This window comes from Canis lupus, chromosome 22 (genome assembly GCF_048164855.1).
Source record: "Canis lupus baileyi chromosome 22, mCanLup2.hap1, whole genome shotgun sequence".
Classification (NCBI taxonomy): Eukaryota; Metazoa; Chordata; class Mammalia; order Carnivora; family Canidae; genus Canis; species Canis lupus.
In genome coordinates this window covers 8015158-8028727 of record NC_132859.1, presented here as the reverse complement: position 1 = coordinate 8028727, position 13570 = coordinate 8015158, and the positions used below count along the sequence as shown (strand labels likewise).

General features: G+C 35.3%; 1 protein-coding gene across 12 annotated transcripts in view; it reads left to right on the top strand.

Annotated features, from left to right (window-relative positions):
• Window positions 1-13570, top strand: part of RNF13 (ring finger protein 13) — a 201251-nt gene that overhangs the window by 75736 nt on the left and 111945 nt on the right. For 6 of the 12 annotated variants that reach the window (XR_012014739.1, XM_072792302.1, XM_072792301.1 and 3 more), the window contains 2 exons: window positions 2864-2944; window positions 6899-7012. Coding sequence is in view for 8 of the 12 variants with exons in the window: in XM_072792302.1 (XP_072648403.1) it covers window positions 2864-2944; window positions 6899-7012 (195 nt within the window). In the remaining 4 variants the exon portion in view is untranslated. The remainder of the gene's footprint in view (window positions 1-2863; window positions 2945-6898; window positions 7013-13570) is intronic. The other 6 variants (XM_072792309.1, XM_072792305.1, XM_072792303.1 and 3 more) reach the window with 1 other exon arrangement.

Sequence of the window (13570 nt, the reverse complement as noted above, 5' to 3'; positions counted from 1 at the left end):
TTTCAAAGAGAGTCAACCCAATTCTGGTTTACTCCCAATCTACTTTTTGATTCTGTTTTAGGGATTTGTCAGAGAGAATCTGTTGGTTGGTAGGTGGTCGTGAGGTTCAGTGGGCAGAGTAGGAGAGAAGCACGCAGTGGTTAGTAGTGTGAATGGATTGGATTATATAGCATTGTTGTTAAGAGCTCCTGCAACAGAGTTAGAATGTGAGTTGAATTCCATTTCTACCACCCTGCAGTTGCATGACCTTGGACAAATAGCTTAATATCTCTTAAGTCTCTGTTTACTTAGGAAATGAGACTGTATGAGAGACAGTGTGGGACAGTGAGTTAAGAGCTAGGGCTCTGGGACCAGACTGCCTGTGTGAGAATCCTGGTTCCTCTAATATACTAGAGCAAGTTATTTTCAACATTTTGTGGCCACTCTGTAAAATGAGGATGATAAAATAGTGGCAGACTTTATAGGGCTTTTGTAAGGTTTAAATAAGGGAACCACAATTGTCAGGTGTTTAGCATGATATCATAAATGCTTAATAATTGTTAGTGTTTGTTACTTTATAAATTAAACCTTCTGTTAAAGCTTCTGTGGGAGGAAAGAATAGGTTAAGAAAAGACCTTTTCAAAAGAGGTGGATTAAAACTGTTAGGTGGCAGTCACTGAGGATGGGATTACAGAGAGGAATAACTTTATTTTCTACTTCAAGAATTTTAACAGCGAACATTCTTTTAATTTCATGAGCAGCAGCCCACCCTCCAATACTAAAAATATAAAGCACTTTTGTGTTAAAGATGTATGTTTGTCTTGTTCATGATAGGAATATTTTTTTTTATTTTTTATTTTTAAACAGTGTTATTGTGACAGGCCGTGTGAGACAATCCATATTTTGCTGTTAATGGAAAGATGAAGCAATTTCAAAATGGATCTCACTCAGTAACAAAACTTACTGTTTTGCAAATATTGTTGTTCAAGCTATAGACATTTAATTTCTGAGATTTTAACCAAAAAAGTGAAACTCCTCAGTACTAGGAAGTGATAAAAAAAAAATACTTAGCACAGTTGTATTTTCCATTTCCTGATTTTAAAAGTACAGTTTTTTTTTTTTTTTAAAAAGGTACTGCCTGGAGACATTTGTGTTTTTCCTTTGGTCTATCTATGTTGATCTAGATCAGTTTCTTTATTTTACAATAGTGTCTTTGTCTTGGAGGAGTTAAATGACTTTCTCAAATTTAACACTTGAATCAATTAAAGATGTTTTAATTAAGAGGTTAAATGATACATTGTGATAATGGATATAAAAAGCCCTTGTGACTCCAAAGCACTTTGTAAACCATAGAGCACTCTGTAAGTATGAGTTATTGTTACAATAGGAAATTACCCTGAAGCAGTGTTGGCTTCCAGCTATACTACCAGGCTGATTATCCCAGAGATAACAGAATAGATAGATTTAGTGACCAAATTCAGATGCTCGAATCACACATTATATTAAATTAATCACAAACCTAGAATGAGAATTACAGGTAAAACATGGGTATGTTAAGACAATCAGGATAAGATTCAAGTGAAATGCTAGGACTATACCACCCAAATCCTGGGTTGGCAATTATTAGTTTGTTCAGTTTCTCTCAATGTTGCACTAGCTTCTCTGGTCACAGAGTGGTTACCAGGACCTGAATTGAGGGTGAATAAGGGGAATTGACAGAAAGTTTTTGGATCCAAAATTTGTTTGCTCTATTGAAGAGACTCAAGATATTTACATCTGAACACAGCTATAACTTGCTGTTAACCTGCAGAGTGTTTTTCTATTTGTCTCTGTCAGATGCCATGTGAATTTAGAATGTGGATCACCAGTGGGCATTTGATTGAAGGATGACAAAACTCTCAATCTGCATTTGTGACCTAATCCATGCTTTGTGAATATTTAAAGTTTGCTTGATCCTTTCCTACTATCCTTTGCTACCTATACATAACACTCTTGCTTTGTTCTATCCATCTTACCTATATTCAAAACAGTGTGTTCTGTTTTTTTCTATCTTTGGCCTACTGTTTGCAAAAAGCTATCTTAACTTCTAATACATCATGAAAGCTTTGCCTATGTTTCGGAAGTTACTTGTTTACTATCTTTGCTTAGTTTCATCTATCTTCCGTGTTTCTCTTTTCTGTATAGCAGATTGAACATTCTTAAATAATGCAGCAAACTCATTTTGCAATTATCATTACTGTTATCTTCTACAATTACAGAGAACTCTTGCTTTTTTTTTTAAAGGAAAAAGGGAACTGATAAATACTGTAGCATAGGAATCTGTATAAGGAAGGGGAAAGTTTAAGAGTTTGAAAGCCTTCAGTTCTCTATATGGATGTATTTCATTGAATTTACTCCTTTCATTGTTTAGCTCTAGATGAAAATGTCCAGATTATATAGAAAAGTCAATTTCATAAAAATGATTTGATGCTTCTTCTTTCTCTGGGGAAAAGCCATCTTTTGTAGATAGAGCCAGAAATATCTCTTCTATTAAATCAGACCCTTTAGAGAAAGTCAAAGGGAACTCTTGCTGGAAAATAATGTGTTTAGAAAATTCCTTTCTAGGGAAGAACTCAGAAAGCAGAAAGTGGTTTAATTTCACACAATAATTATGTGAAATCAGAATCTAAGCAGTTGTATATGTAGTAAATGGTATATATTCCTTGCTATTTTAGCGGATGTGCATTACAAAGTTGACTTAATTGTGTTAAGCTGTGATAGTGGATCAGAATTATGAAGTGACAACTTAAATAATAAATAAATCAAATGACAGCTTAAATAAACATTTTGTTTAATGTTATGTGTAAATTGGTTGTAACTTGGTTGTTTTTAATTTTATATTTAGTATAATTTTGAAAATGCATCTCAGACATTTGATGACCTTCCAGCAAGATTTGGTTATAGACTTCCAGCTGAAGGTTTAAAGGTAAGCAGGTAATAATAATATGTGGTAAAAGCACAAAGTATTTAGTGAGGTCATTTTTATTCCTTGTTTAAAGAATGAAAATTTCTTACTATTATCATAAAACCCTACATAAACATTTGTAAAAGGTTCAGACTATTCAAAAGATATAAAGAAAATGAAAATAACCTATGATTGTATCATTCTGGACTAGCCACTGTTAACATTTTGGTATGTATTTCAGACATGTTTTCTAAGATATATGCTGTGTGTGGGGAGTGTGTGTGTTTATAGATGTATGTGTATGCATATATTTATGTAAGTGTTTACTTATATAATGAATCCATATTTTAATATTAAATAGAGCCATGCTACTTGGTTTCCAGGCCTTTTCACTTCTCCATCTAGAACATCTTTTCATAGTATTAGAGAGGGATCTATATTTTTATTTGCAATGCCTGGATAGTTTTGCAGTATCATGAAATATTATGGATTTTTGCATATTTATTTGTTTAAATTTTCATGTGGATTTTTAGGTTGTCCAGTTCTTGCTATTATAAACTGTGCTACAGTGAATGTCTTTATTTTTGTGTATTTGTCTATTTATTTGCATAAGATACATTTCCAGATGTAGAATTGCTTTGTTTATGGAACACAGGTTTAAAATTTTATTGTATATTCCAGGTTGCCCTTTGAAAGCTTGAGACAATTTAGATTCCCACCAATAGTGTCTGAGACGTTTTCCCCCAACCCTCCCCAATTCTAGATATTACCAAATTTTATTTAAATGATTAAAAAAAAAAATCTAATGGCAGTGCCTGGGTGGTTGAGTCAGTTAAGCATCTGCCTTCAGCTTAGGTCATGATCCTGGGTTCCTGGGATCAAGCCCCGCTTTGGGCTCCCTGCTCAGGAGTGAACCTGCTTCTCCCTCTGCCTGCATTTCTCCCTGGTTGTGCACACTTTTCTCTCTGTCAAATAAATAAAACAAAATCTAAAAAAAAAGTCATTGAAATTGAGAACGTCTTAAGATTTTTTGCCCTGTGTATGTGTGAACATGTGCATGTGAATGCGAGAGTGAATTGCATGTTAATGCTCTTTGCCCATTTTTATTTTTTAAAATATTATTTTATTTTTTTTGAGAGAGTGTGTATTTACAAGAGTGGAGGGGTGAAGGGGCAGAAGGAGAGAGGAGAAGGAGAGAGGGAAGCAGACTGTCCCCTGAGCAGGGAGCCCAGTGAGGGGCTCCGTTCCAGGACCCTGGGATCATGATCTGAGCCATAGGCAGATGCTTAACTGACTGAGTCACCCAGGTGCCCCTCTCTGCCCATGTTTAAATTAAAATGTCTATTCTTACTGATTTCTAAGAATTCTCTATAGACTGGAAAAATTTATTATTTGCCATATTATATGTGTTTCATGTCATTTTTCTGGCTTATACTTCATCTTTTAACTTTGTTTAAAGTTTCAGTAGTTTTGTTTACGTAGTTAAAAATTGCTATGCTTTCCTTCTATATCTGGGATCATGGTGAGAAAGTCCTTCCCTATTACAAGATGAGATTTTTATGCTACATAAGTTAAAATACTTGAAATTGTGTGTATGTGCCACAGAATGTTTTCAGGTTTTTCTTTCTTAAAATTCCACATTTAAGTACCATAAAACTATTATTGTCATTTAGGATGGCAGTCCCCTTTGGGAGGGACATATTAGTTTTTAAGTTTTTTAAAAGATTTTATTTATTTATTCATGAGAGACAGAGAGAGAGGCAGAGACATAGGCAGAGAGAGAAGCAGACTCCAGGGAGCCCGATGTGGGTCTTGATCCCGGGAACTCCAGGATCATACCGTGGGCCAAAGATAGACGCTCAACTGATGAGCCACCCAGGCTAGTTTTTAATTTTTTGAAGATTTTAAATTATAAAAAAAAATTCCCAGCATTGTAGGACTATTTCTCACTGCAAAAATATTTAAATAGAAAAGACACATACAGAAGAAAAAGGAAAAGCCTTCCATTACCCTCTCTTCATCTATACATGTCAATCCCACTGTCCTCTTCAGCATTAAATACAGTGTGACCTTAAAGACCTTCAGATCTTTTTCTGAATATGTGGTGCTTTTTAGTTCATAAATTCATGAACTCAAAAAGTTCGTAAGTGATTACCATTTGTAGGTATGAAAAGTTTCTTAATTTTTATAATGGAATCAATTCTAGCTAATTTACCAGAAAAGGATTTATGAGGGGATAAAGATGTCTAGAGTATCATATTCTGGAGAGGCAGTTTCCAGATTGTCAGGAACAAAACACAGAACTTCCTTGTAGAAATTGCTTGAGAAAGGATTGATGCAGCCACTGACCCCCGAAGCATAGCACCTTTTCTCCCATCAGGGATCCTCTGTGATCTTACTTCAAAACATTCTGCTTCTGCTGCTTCCCTAGCTAAGGAAATACTCTTTGCCAGACTGTTTTCACAAATCTAACATCTTGATTGTTCTGACTGTGGGCCACGGAGTTACTACCACATACTTTAGTGAAATACTAGCTATTATGGAGGCTGGCTAATACAGTTTATAGATTTTGTTATTTTTGTTTTTTTAGTCTGCTTTGGAAAGATGGGATTCATAGTTTGGGGAAAGTGGGTTCAGAAAATTTGGGGGCACTGTGAATGGCAGATACTCACTACAATGTTACTGTGTAATTGGACTCCCTGCACATCCTCACACTTAGCATTATGTCTTAGAGATCTTTCCACAGCTGCACCTATTAAGCACTGCATGGCATTCTGTAATATGAAAGAGCATAGTTTATTAGTCATTTCCCATTAACAGATATTTTTGTTTCTTATCCACAAATAAATTATTTCTCTAGGATAGAGACTTAGAGAAGTTTAATTGATGAGTCAGTGGGTGTGAACATCTGGAATTTTCATAGATACACTAAATTACCTTTCCATAAGGCTGTACTGATTTATTCCCATTAACAGTGCATGAGAATACCCATTTTTTTCTACACCCTTTTCAATACTGGTTATTATCAGTCTTTTTAACCTTTGCCAATCTGATGGGCGAAAAGTATTATCTTGTTTTAATTTGCATTTCTCTGCTTACGGATGATTTTGAGCTGGCAGCCTTTCTTTCATTGCGCTTAAGGAGTCAAACCATCCTTTTACTAAAGAGCCTTTCTGCTTAGTAAGGTTGTTTTAAAGAGTTGCATTAACTCCTGATAACCATAGTCTTACTGGTGTTCCTCTATTACTATGCTATTATAAACTCAGTTTACATTTAAAAGATGTTTTGACAAATTTGCTTATTCACTGCCAAAGAAAGAATAGTTTTAAGGATCTGCCTGCTTTTTTCCCATTATGACAATATAAGGCAAGCCCAGGAAGTGAGATACAGGGGCAGTAAGGAGAGAATGGTTCTAACAGATTGTTAGATCATTATGGATGGGTCTTATATTTGCATAGCTGGCTTGCCATTGCCCAGAATCAGAATTCACAAACGGTAGCCTGTTCATTATTGTTTACAAGGAGAACTTGATGGTGATCAAGTGGGGATGGTTGTCTATAGTGAAATGTCTATAAAACCAATTAAGTATGTTAAAAATAGTTTTTGTAGGCATAAATTCTGTATCTGTAGGTTTTATGATATTCTTGGATTCTGCCATTTATAAGAGATCAGATATTTATGGTATAACACATGTCAGTTGAAATTCTGTGTTTACATTCCATGTACATATGCTCCAATATTAAGCTAATGGTATTTAGAGGTTTTCAACCCCCACTGTCATTTAAAAATATATTCAAGTATATAAAAATCAGAGAGCCAAAGAAAACTTGAGCTTTAATATAAAAATGTAAATCTTGCATGGATTAAAATATGGCATGCTAGGGTTAGAGAAGTTTTATTTTATTTTATTTTATTTTATTTTATTTTATTTTATTTATTTATTTAAAAAAATTTTTTTTTTTTTACTTATGATAGTCACACAGAGAGAGAGAGGCAGAGACACAGGCAGAGAGAGAAACAGGCTCCATGCACCGGGAGCCCGACGTGGGATTCGATCCCAGGTCTCCAGGATCGCGCCCTGGGCCAAAGGCAGGCGCCAAACCGCTGCGCCACCCAGGGATCCCCGAGAAGTTTTATTTTTTTAAAGATTTATTCACTTGAGAGAGAGGGAGAGCACAAAGTGGGGGAGAAGGGGAGAGGGAGGAGAAGCAGACTCCCTGCTGAGCAGGGAAATAGTTTTAAAATAGTAGTGTTGTAGAAGTTTTAAAAGAAAGATTTGACATTTTTACCTGGGGTGAACTCTGTGTTTTCAGTTATAGCTTTTGATTGGCTGTTTTTTGTTTTGTGTCTGTTTTGTGGCTGTATCTTAGATATGAAGGGAAGATCTATGGCATCAATTTGTTCCCTGAAGTCTAAATACCTTGAAAGAGGCCTGGCAATGAACTACTGTGTGGTGTGGTCCTTGTCCAGAGTTAGACACTCACAAGGAATTAGTTTCCGTTAGTCTTCATTAGACTTTCTTCTGTTCCTCCAAAAACTTGTAAATTTTTCGCATATCCCCTACTCCATGCTCATGAGGTCTTTAATCTATCCAGAATGGTATAGTGTAAAATAGGTCTCTATTCTTACCTTTTTTAAATAACCAACTATTAAAGCATCAGTGAACAAGCAAGGTTTTACTTGTAGATTTGTCATGCTTTCAGGATCTCCTGCTAGACTCTTGGTTTATTATTAATATAGTTAGAATAATTTAGTTACACACTGAAGGCTAGTCTCAGGAGGATCAAATTATTTAGGTTTCTTATTTATATACTTTTAAGAAGTGACTGGATAAGTAAAGGAGATAATGATGATTATTAAAAAATTGAAAACCAGATTTATCTCTAAGGAAGCCTTAGTAAAGCTAGCATCAGATTTCCTGAGTACAGCTATCAATGGTAAATCTTATTTTCAGCAAAAATCTTTTAGACTAGATATACTGTGATCATTGTATACAGTGTTTTTGTCATCTAGTACTTAGTGTATATTCTTCATGTTGATAAGGAGAAGACATAGAGGATGAAGGTCATGGGATGTAAATGTGTCCTTGACTGTATCATTCCTCATATCTAGAACAAAGGTTCTAGATAGTTTGTACCTTTTATGAATATGTATTCTTATATATGATTTATTTCTCCTGATCAGTATTCTTAAATTAGTACCCTATGTTATCACTAATTAATTTTCCCCAAACTAGACTTATTATTTGAAAATTTAAACTTCAGGACTCTCTTGGAAGAAATGATTTTGTTTAATACAAAGTCTTGAAATTAAAAGATTTTTTTTTCTCTAGTGAAGGAAAATGCAAATATTGCAAGGAAACATGATTGTTTGGATGCCTTATTTGTTTTTGTTTTTTTAAATATTTTATTTATTTATTCACAAGAGACACAAAGAGAGCGGCAGAGACACAGGCAGAGGGAGAAGCAGACTTCATGCAGGGACCCTGATGTGGGACCTGATCCCGGGACTCCAGGATCACGCCCTGGGCCGAAGACAGGCTCTAAACTGCTGAGCCACCCAGGGATCCCCCTGGATGCCTTATTTGTGATGCTTCTTTGTTTTCTTTGTAGGGAAGATGCTTAAGAGCAGCTACTTGTATTTTCCCTTCCAGAACAACTTGATAGTTTTGTGACATGAAGGAGTCTTGGTTAGACTGAATATACTTAGCTTCCTCACTCCTAGGAACTGTTAACTGTGATGATATCACCTTCAATTTGTAGTCTATAACAAAGGTTAGAGTTCCTTTTTCAAGGGATAAATAGAAAATGGAACCATTAAATTAAGAAGTAACACCACACCTGTTTATACAAAAAATAGGAATTCTAAAATCAATACATTTTTTCGAAAGCACAAAGGTATAAAAAAGAATGCCTCCTCAGTGAATTTTGAGCTTTTAAAACCTTTTCCTGTTAATTTCAAAGGTAATGATTGCTCCTTCATTTTTTAATTTTACTAGGGAATAGAGCATTTCATTAGGTGTGGAGAATAGCAAAAATTATTTCATTATGACAATTTATTAATGGAGAAGTGTGGAGGTAGGGAGAAAGAGTAAGGGGGTGGAGGGCCTGAAGGAAAGCATGGAAAGTCTACACATAACCCTCCCAGCTCATGTAGAATTCCCCAAATCCAGCCTTGCCTTTTTTTCTTCCAGTTTGGGCCCTAGTCTCATCCATCATCCTTGGACCCATCCACATTGTACTATTTAGTTTCCAACCACATTGTAAGTCAAAGAAGGCTAACATGTCTGATCTCCTAACTCAGCACACCCTGCACTTCCCTGTTTGATTACTGGGCATCTTTGTTGTTTGTTCACTTAGTAATGTTCATTAGATTTTCTTGCTGGCTTTCTCAATTTGATATGTTAAAAGTAATTTTTAATTTTTCTTCCCATGAAAAAATATGTTTCTAATTATAAGCAATATATGCTCATCATAAAAATTAAGATGATATAGGACATTTATAAAGAAGAATATGAAAATCATGCATAATTCTACAACCAAGAGATTATAATGGTAGACTTGGGTATAATCATGTGAGTTTTTTTTTTTTTTTTTTTTTTACCATGTGAGGTTTTTAGACACATTTATGCCTTCACTTTGTGTTTATGCTGTTTTGCAGCTACTTAAAATTTGTCAAAATCATAGCATATCTAATATGGATATCTTTTCATGTAAGTATAAATGCATTCATGTCACATGCAGTTTTAAAAAATAATATTTGAATTACACCATAATGTAACCAATCATCTTATCATTAGTTGTTGTGTTTAGGCTGATTTCACTTATTAAATTATGAAATACTTCAAACACAGAATAAAGGAAGGGAATAATAGAACATCCTGTATATACCACCTAGATGTTCATATTTTGCCATTATTTTTAAAGAAGAAATGTTACCAGTACCATTGAAGCATTTTTTTACCTTCCAAGTTCCATTCCCTTATCCTCCTCCTAGTAATCATTATCCTGAAATTTAGATCTTTCCCATTTATGTTACAAAACATTTTTTACCTTTTATATGAGTCTTTTAACATTGTCTTACCTGCTTTTAAATTTTGTTTGTTCTGGTTTTAAAGCTTGCTTTTTTTTTCACCCAACACTGTATTTGAATTTTATCTCTGTAGTTATATTGTCTGCATTCATTTTAACTGTTAATAATACTTCGCTTTATGACTATATCATAATTTATTTTTTAATTATTAGTAGATATGTAAGATGTTAGTCTTTTGCTTATATCTTAAAAATCTCTCCTTGTGTATATTATAGCTAGATGCTGTTTCACACTCATCAGATTAGTGAAAATAAGAGTCTAACAATATCAGTGGCCAGCAAGGATATGAAAAACAGGTCGTCTTATATACTGCTGGTTAATACAAGAGTGTCTGACCATTCTGGAGAGTTTGGTAATATTATTTTCTTCTCTAGGTGATAATTTGCCATAGTGAAATAATGCATTTTTTCCCACATTCAATATATTTCTCATTTCTCACATATTCAATGAATCTGTGATCATTGTTTTTGCAATTAACAGGAAAACTCATTACCAGTATTAACACCCTTATTACTTTGTACTGTATTTTTATCTGTCTACCTGTACAATCCCTTTTTGCCAGTTGCCATTATCTTTGAATACTTAATACAGAAATAATTTCTGTAACTAGGATATGACCATTTTCATTAGTAATTTTAAGTTCTGGCCCCCTTAATCAGATTGATAACCAGTTTGTATTCAGTTAACCAGCTTATGTTCAACGTGACTGAGTTAGGACAGATTTCAAATGGCAAGTAATGTAGTGAGTAATGAATGATTGAAGATCTGTTTCTTTTTTAAAAAACAAAATGTTGGGATCCCTGGGTGGCGCAGCGGTTTGGCGCCTGCCTTTGGCCCAGGGCGCGATCCTGGAGACCCCGGATCGAATCCCACGTCAGGCTCCCGGTGCATGGAGCCTGCTTCTCCCTCTGCCTGTGTCTCTGCCTCTCTCTCTCTCTCTCTATGTGACTATCATAAATAAATAAAATTAAAAAAAATTTAAAAAAAAAAAAAATAAAATAAAAAAATAAAAAACAAAATGTTGGGCAGCCTCAGTGGCGCAGCGGTTTAGTGCTGCCTGCAGCCCAGGGTGTGATCCTGGAGACCCGGGATCGAGTCCCACATTGGGCTCCCTGCATGGAGACTGCTTCTCCTTCTGCCTGTGTCTCTGCCTCTCTCTCTCTCTCTCTCTGTGTCTCTCATGAATAAATAAATAAAATCTTAGTAAATAAATAAATAAATAAATAAATAAATCTTAAAAAAACCCAAAAAAACAAAATGTTTTTGGCTTCATTACCAAAGAATTCCTTTTAGTCAGGATTCACATTTGTTTGCAAAGCCAAAGAATTTCTTTGATGCCTCTTAAGTTATACTATTGTATTTGTTTCTGAACTCTTTTGCTAATAAAGATTTTGTTAGAAGTTTAAATTCTTAGAGGATCTGTCAAGTACTACAGAATATAAAATATGAATAAATATTCCTTCCTGACTTGTATTGATGATTTGTCAATTTAGAAGGTGATCTTAGAGGATATGTATTTCCAATGTATGCTCAATCTACTTAGAATTTCTTTCATTTTTAGAGAAACTATCTTGTTGAATGTAGCAAATCCTATAAGCATACCAGTCTTGAGCTTTAATTTTTTTTTTTTTTTTGAGATTTTGTTTATTCATGAGAGACACAGGGAGAGAGGCAGAGACAGAGGCAGAGGGAGAAGCAGGCTCCACACAGGGAGCCTGATGTGGGACTTGATCCTGGGACTCCAGGATCACACCCTGAGCTGAAGGCAGACGCTCAACCACTGAGCCACCCAGGCGCCCCTGAACTTTTGATTTTTTATTTGTTGGTTCAGTGTTTGGAGTGATGGTGTTTGATTGGATTTTTTTCCTAAGCAAGACAATGATGTGGTTATGATGGTCCTATAGTGTGTAATATATTTATTAAAAGGCATTTTCCATCAGATGGCACAGTCATTTTGTTTTTTAAAATGTTAAGATATAGTCTATGGAGTGGAACATCAGCTGTTTGTGCTGAATGGGAAACACATAACAGATGTCCTTTCTTCATGGAGCTTGAATATCAGGAAATCAAAATCCTGACAGACAACTACTTTTGTGTTAAACCTCATGACAATAATCTTTAACTTTTTATCAATTATTTTTATTTTTTAAAGATTTATTTATTTATTCATTCATGAGACACAGAGAGAGAGGCAGGGAAATATGGAGAGGGAGAAGCAGGCTCCCTGTGAGGAGCCTGATGTGGGACTCAATCCTAGGACGCCAGGATCATGACCTGAGCCAAAGGCAGTTGCTCAACCACTGAGCCACCCAAGTGTTCCAACTATGTTGTTGTTTTTAGGAATTAGATTTAGGGACACCTGGGTGGCTCAGCGGTTAAGCATCTGCCTCGGCTCCGGGCGTGATCCTGGCGTCCTGGGATCGAGTCCCATGTCGGGCTCCCCATCGGGAGCCTGCTTCTCCCTCTGCCTATGTCTCTGCCTCTCTCCCTCTCTGTCTCTCATGAATAAATAAATAAAATGTTTTTTAAAAAAGGAATTAGATTTGATAATTCTATTTTCTAATAAAGCTGCTATGAACATCAGTATACATATTTTTATGTCTGTGTTTTCATTTCTCTTTTTTAGGGATTCATCCATTTATTTTTAGAGAGAAAGCAAGCACGATTAGGGGGAGGTGCAGAGGGAGAGAAGCAGACTCCTTGCTGAGTGTGGAGCCTGTTGTGGGGCTCGATCCTATGACCTTGAGACCATAACCTGAACCAAAATCAAGAGTCAGATGCTCAACAGATTGAGCCTCCCAGGTGCTCGTTTTTTCTCAAGTATATACTCAAGGGTAGAATTGTTGTGTCATATGGTAACTCCGTTTAACCTTGTAAGGAACAGCCAGACTGCTCCAAAGTGGGTGCACCATTTTCAGCTCCCACCAGCAGTGTGTGATGTTTCCAAGTTCTCCATTTCCTTGTTAAGACTTTTTAATCTTTTTTTTTTTTTAAGTTTTTTTATAGACCTTCTAGTGGGTGTAAAGTGCTATCTCATTGTGGTTGTGATTTTCCCTAATCATTAGTGATGTTGAGCATCTTTTCATGTGCTTATTGGCCAGTCATATTATCTTCTTTGAAGAACTGTCTATTCAAATCCTCTGCCATTTATTTATTTATTTATTTATTTATTTATTTATTTATTAACATATGGTACATATTGGTTTCTGGAGTAGAATTCAGTAATTCATCACATACAGCACCCAGTGTTCATCATAACAAGTGCCCTCCTTTATACCCATGTAGCCCATTTTCCCCCCACTTCCCTCCATCAAACCTGTTTATTCTCTATCAGTAAAAGTCTCTTATGATTTGTTTCCCCTCTCTCCTTTTTTTCTTTTCCCCATTCCTATATGTTCTTCTGTTTTCTTTCTTAAATTCCACATATGATAGAAATCATATGGTATTTGTCTTTCTCTGACTTATTTCATTTAGTATAATACAGTCTAGCTCCATCCATGTCATTGCAAATAGCAAGATCTCATTCTTTTTGATGGCTAATATTCCATTGTATAT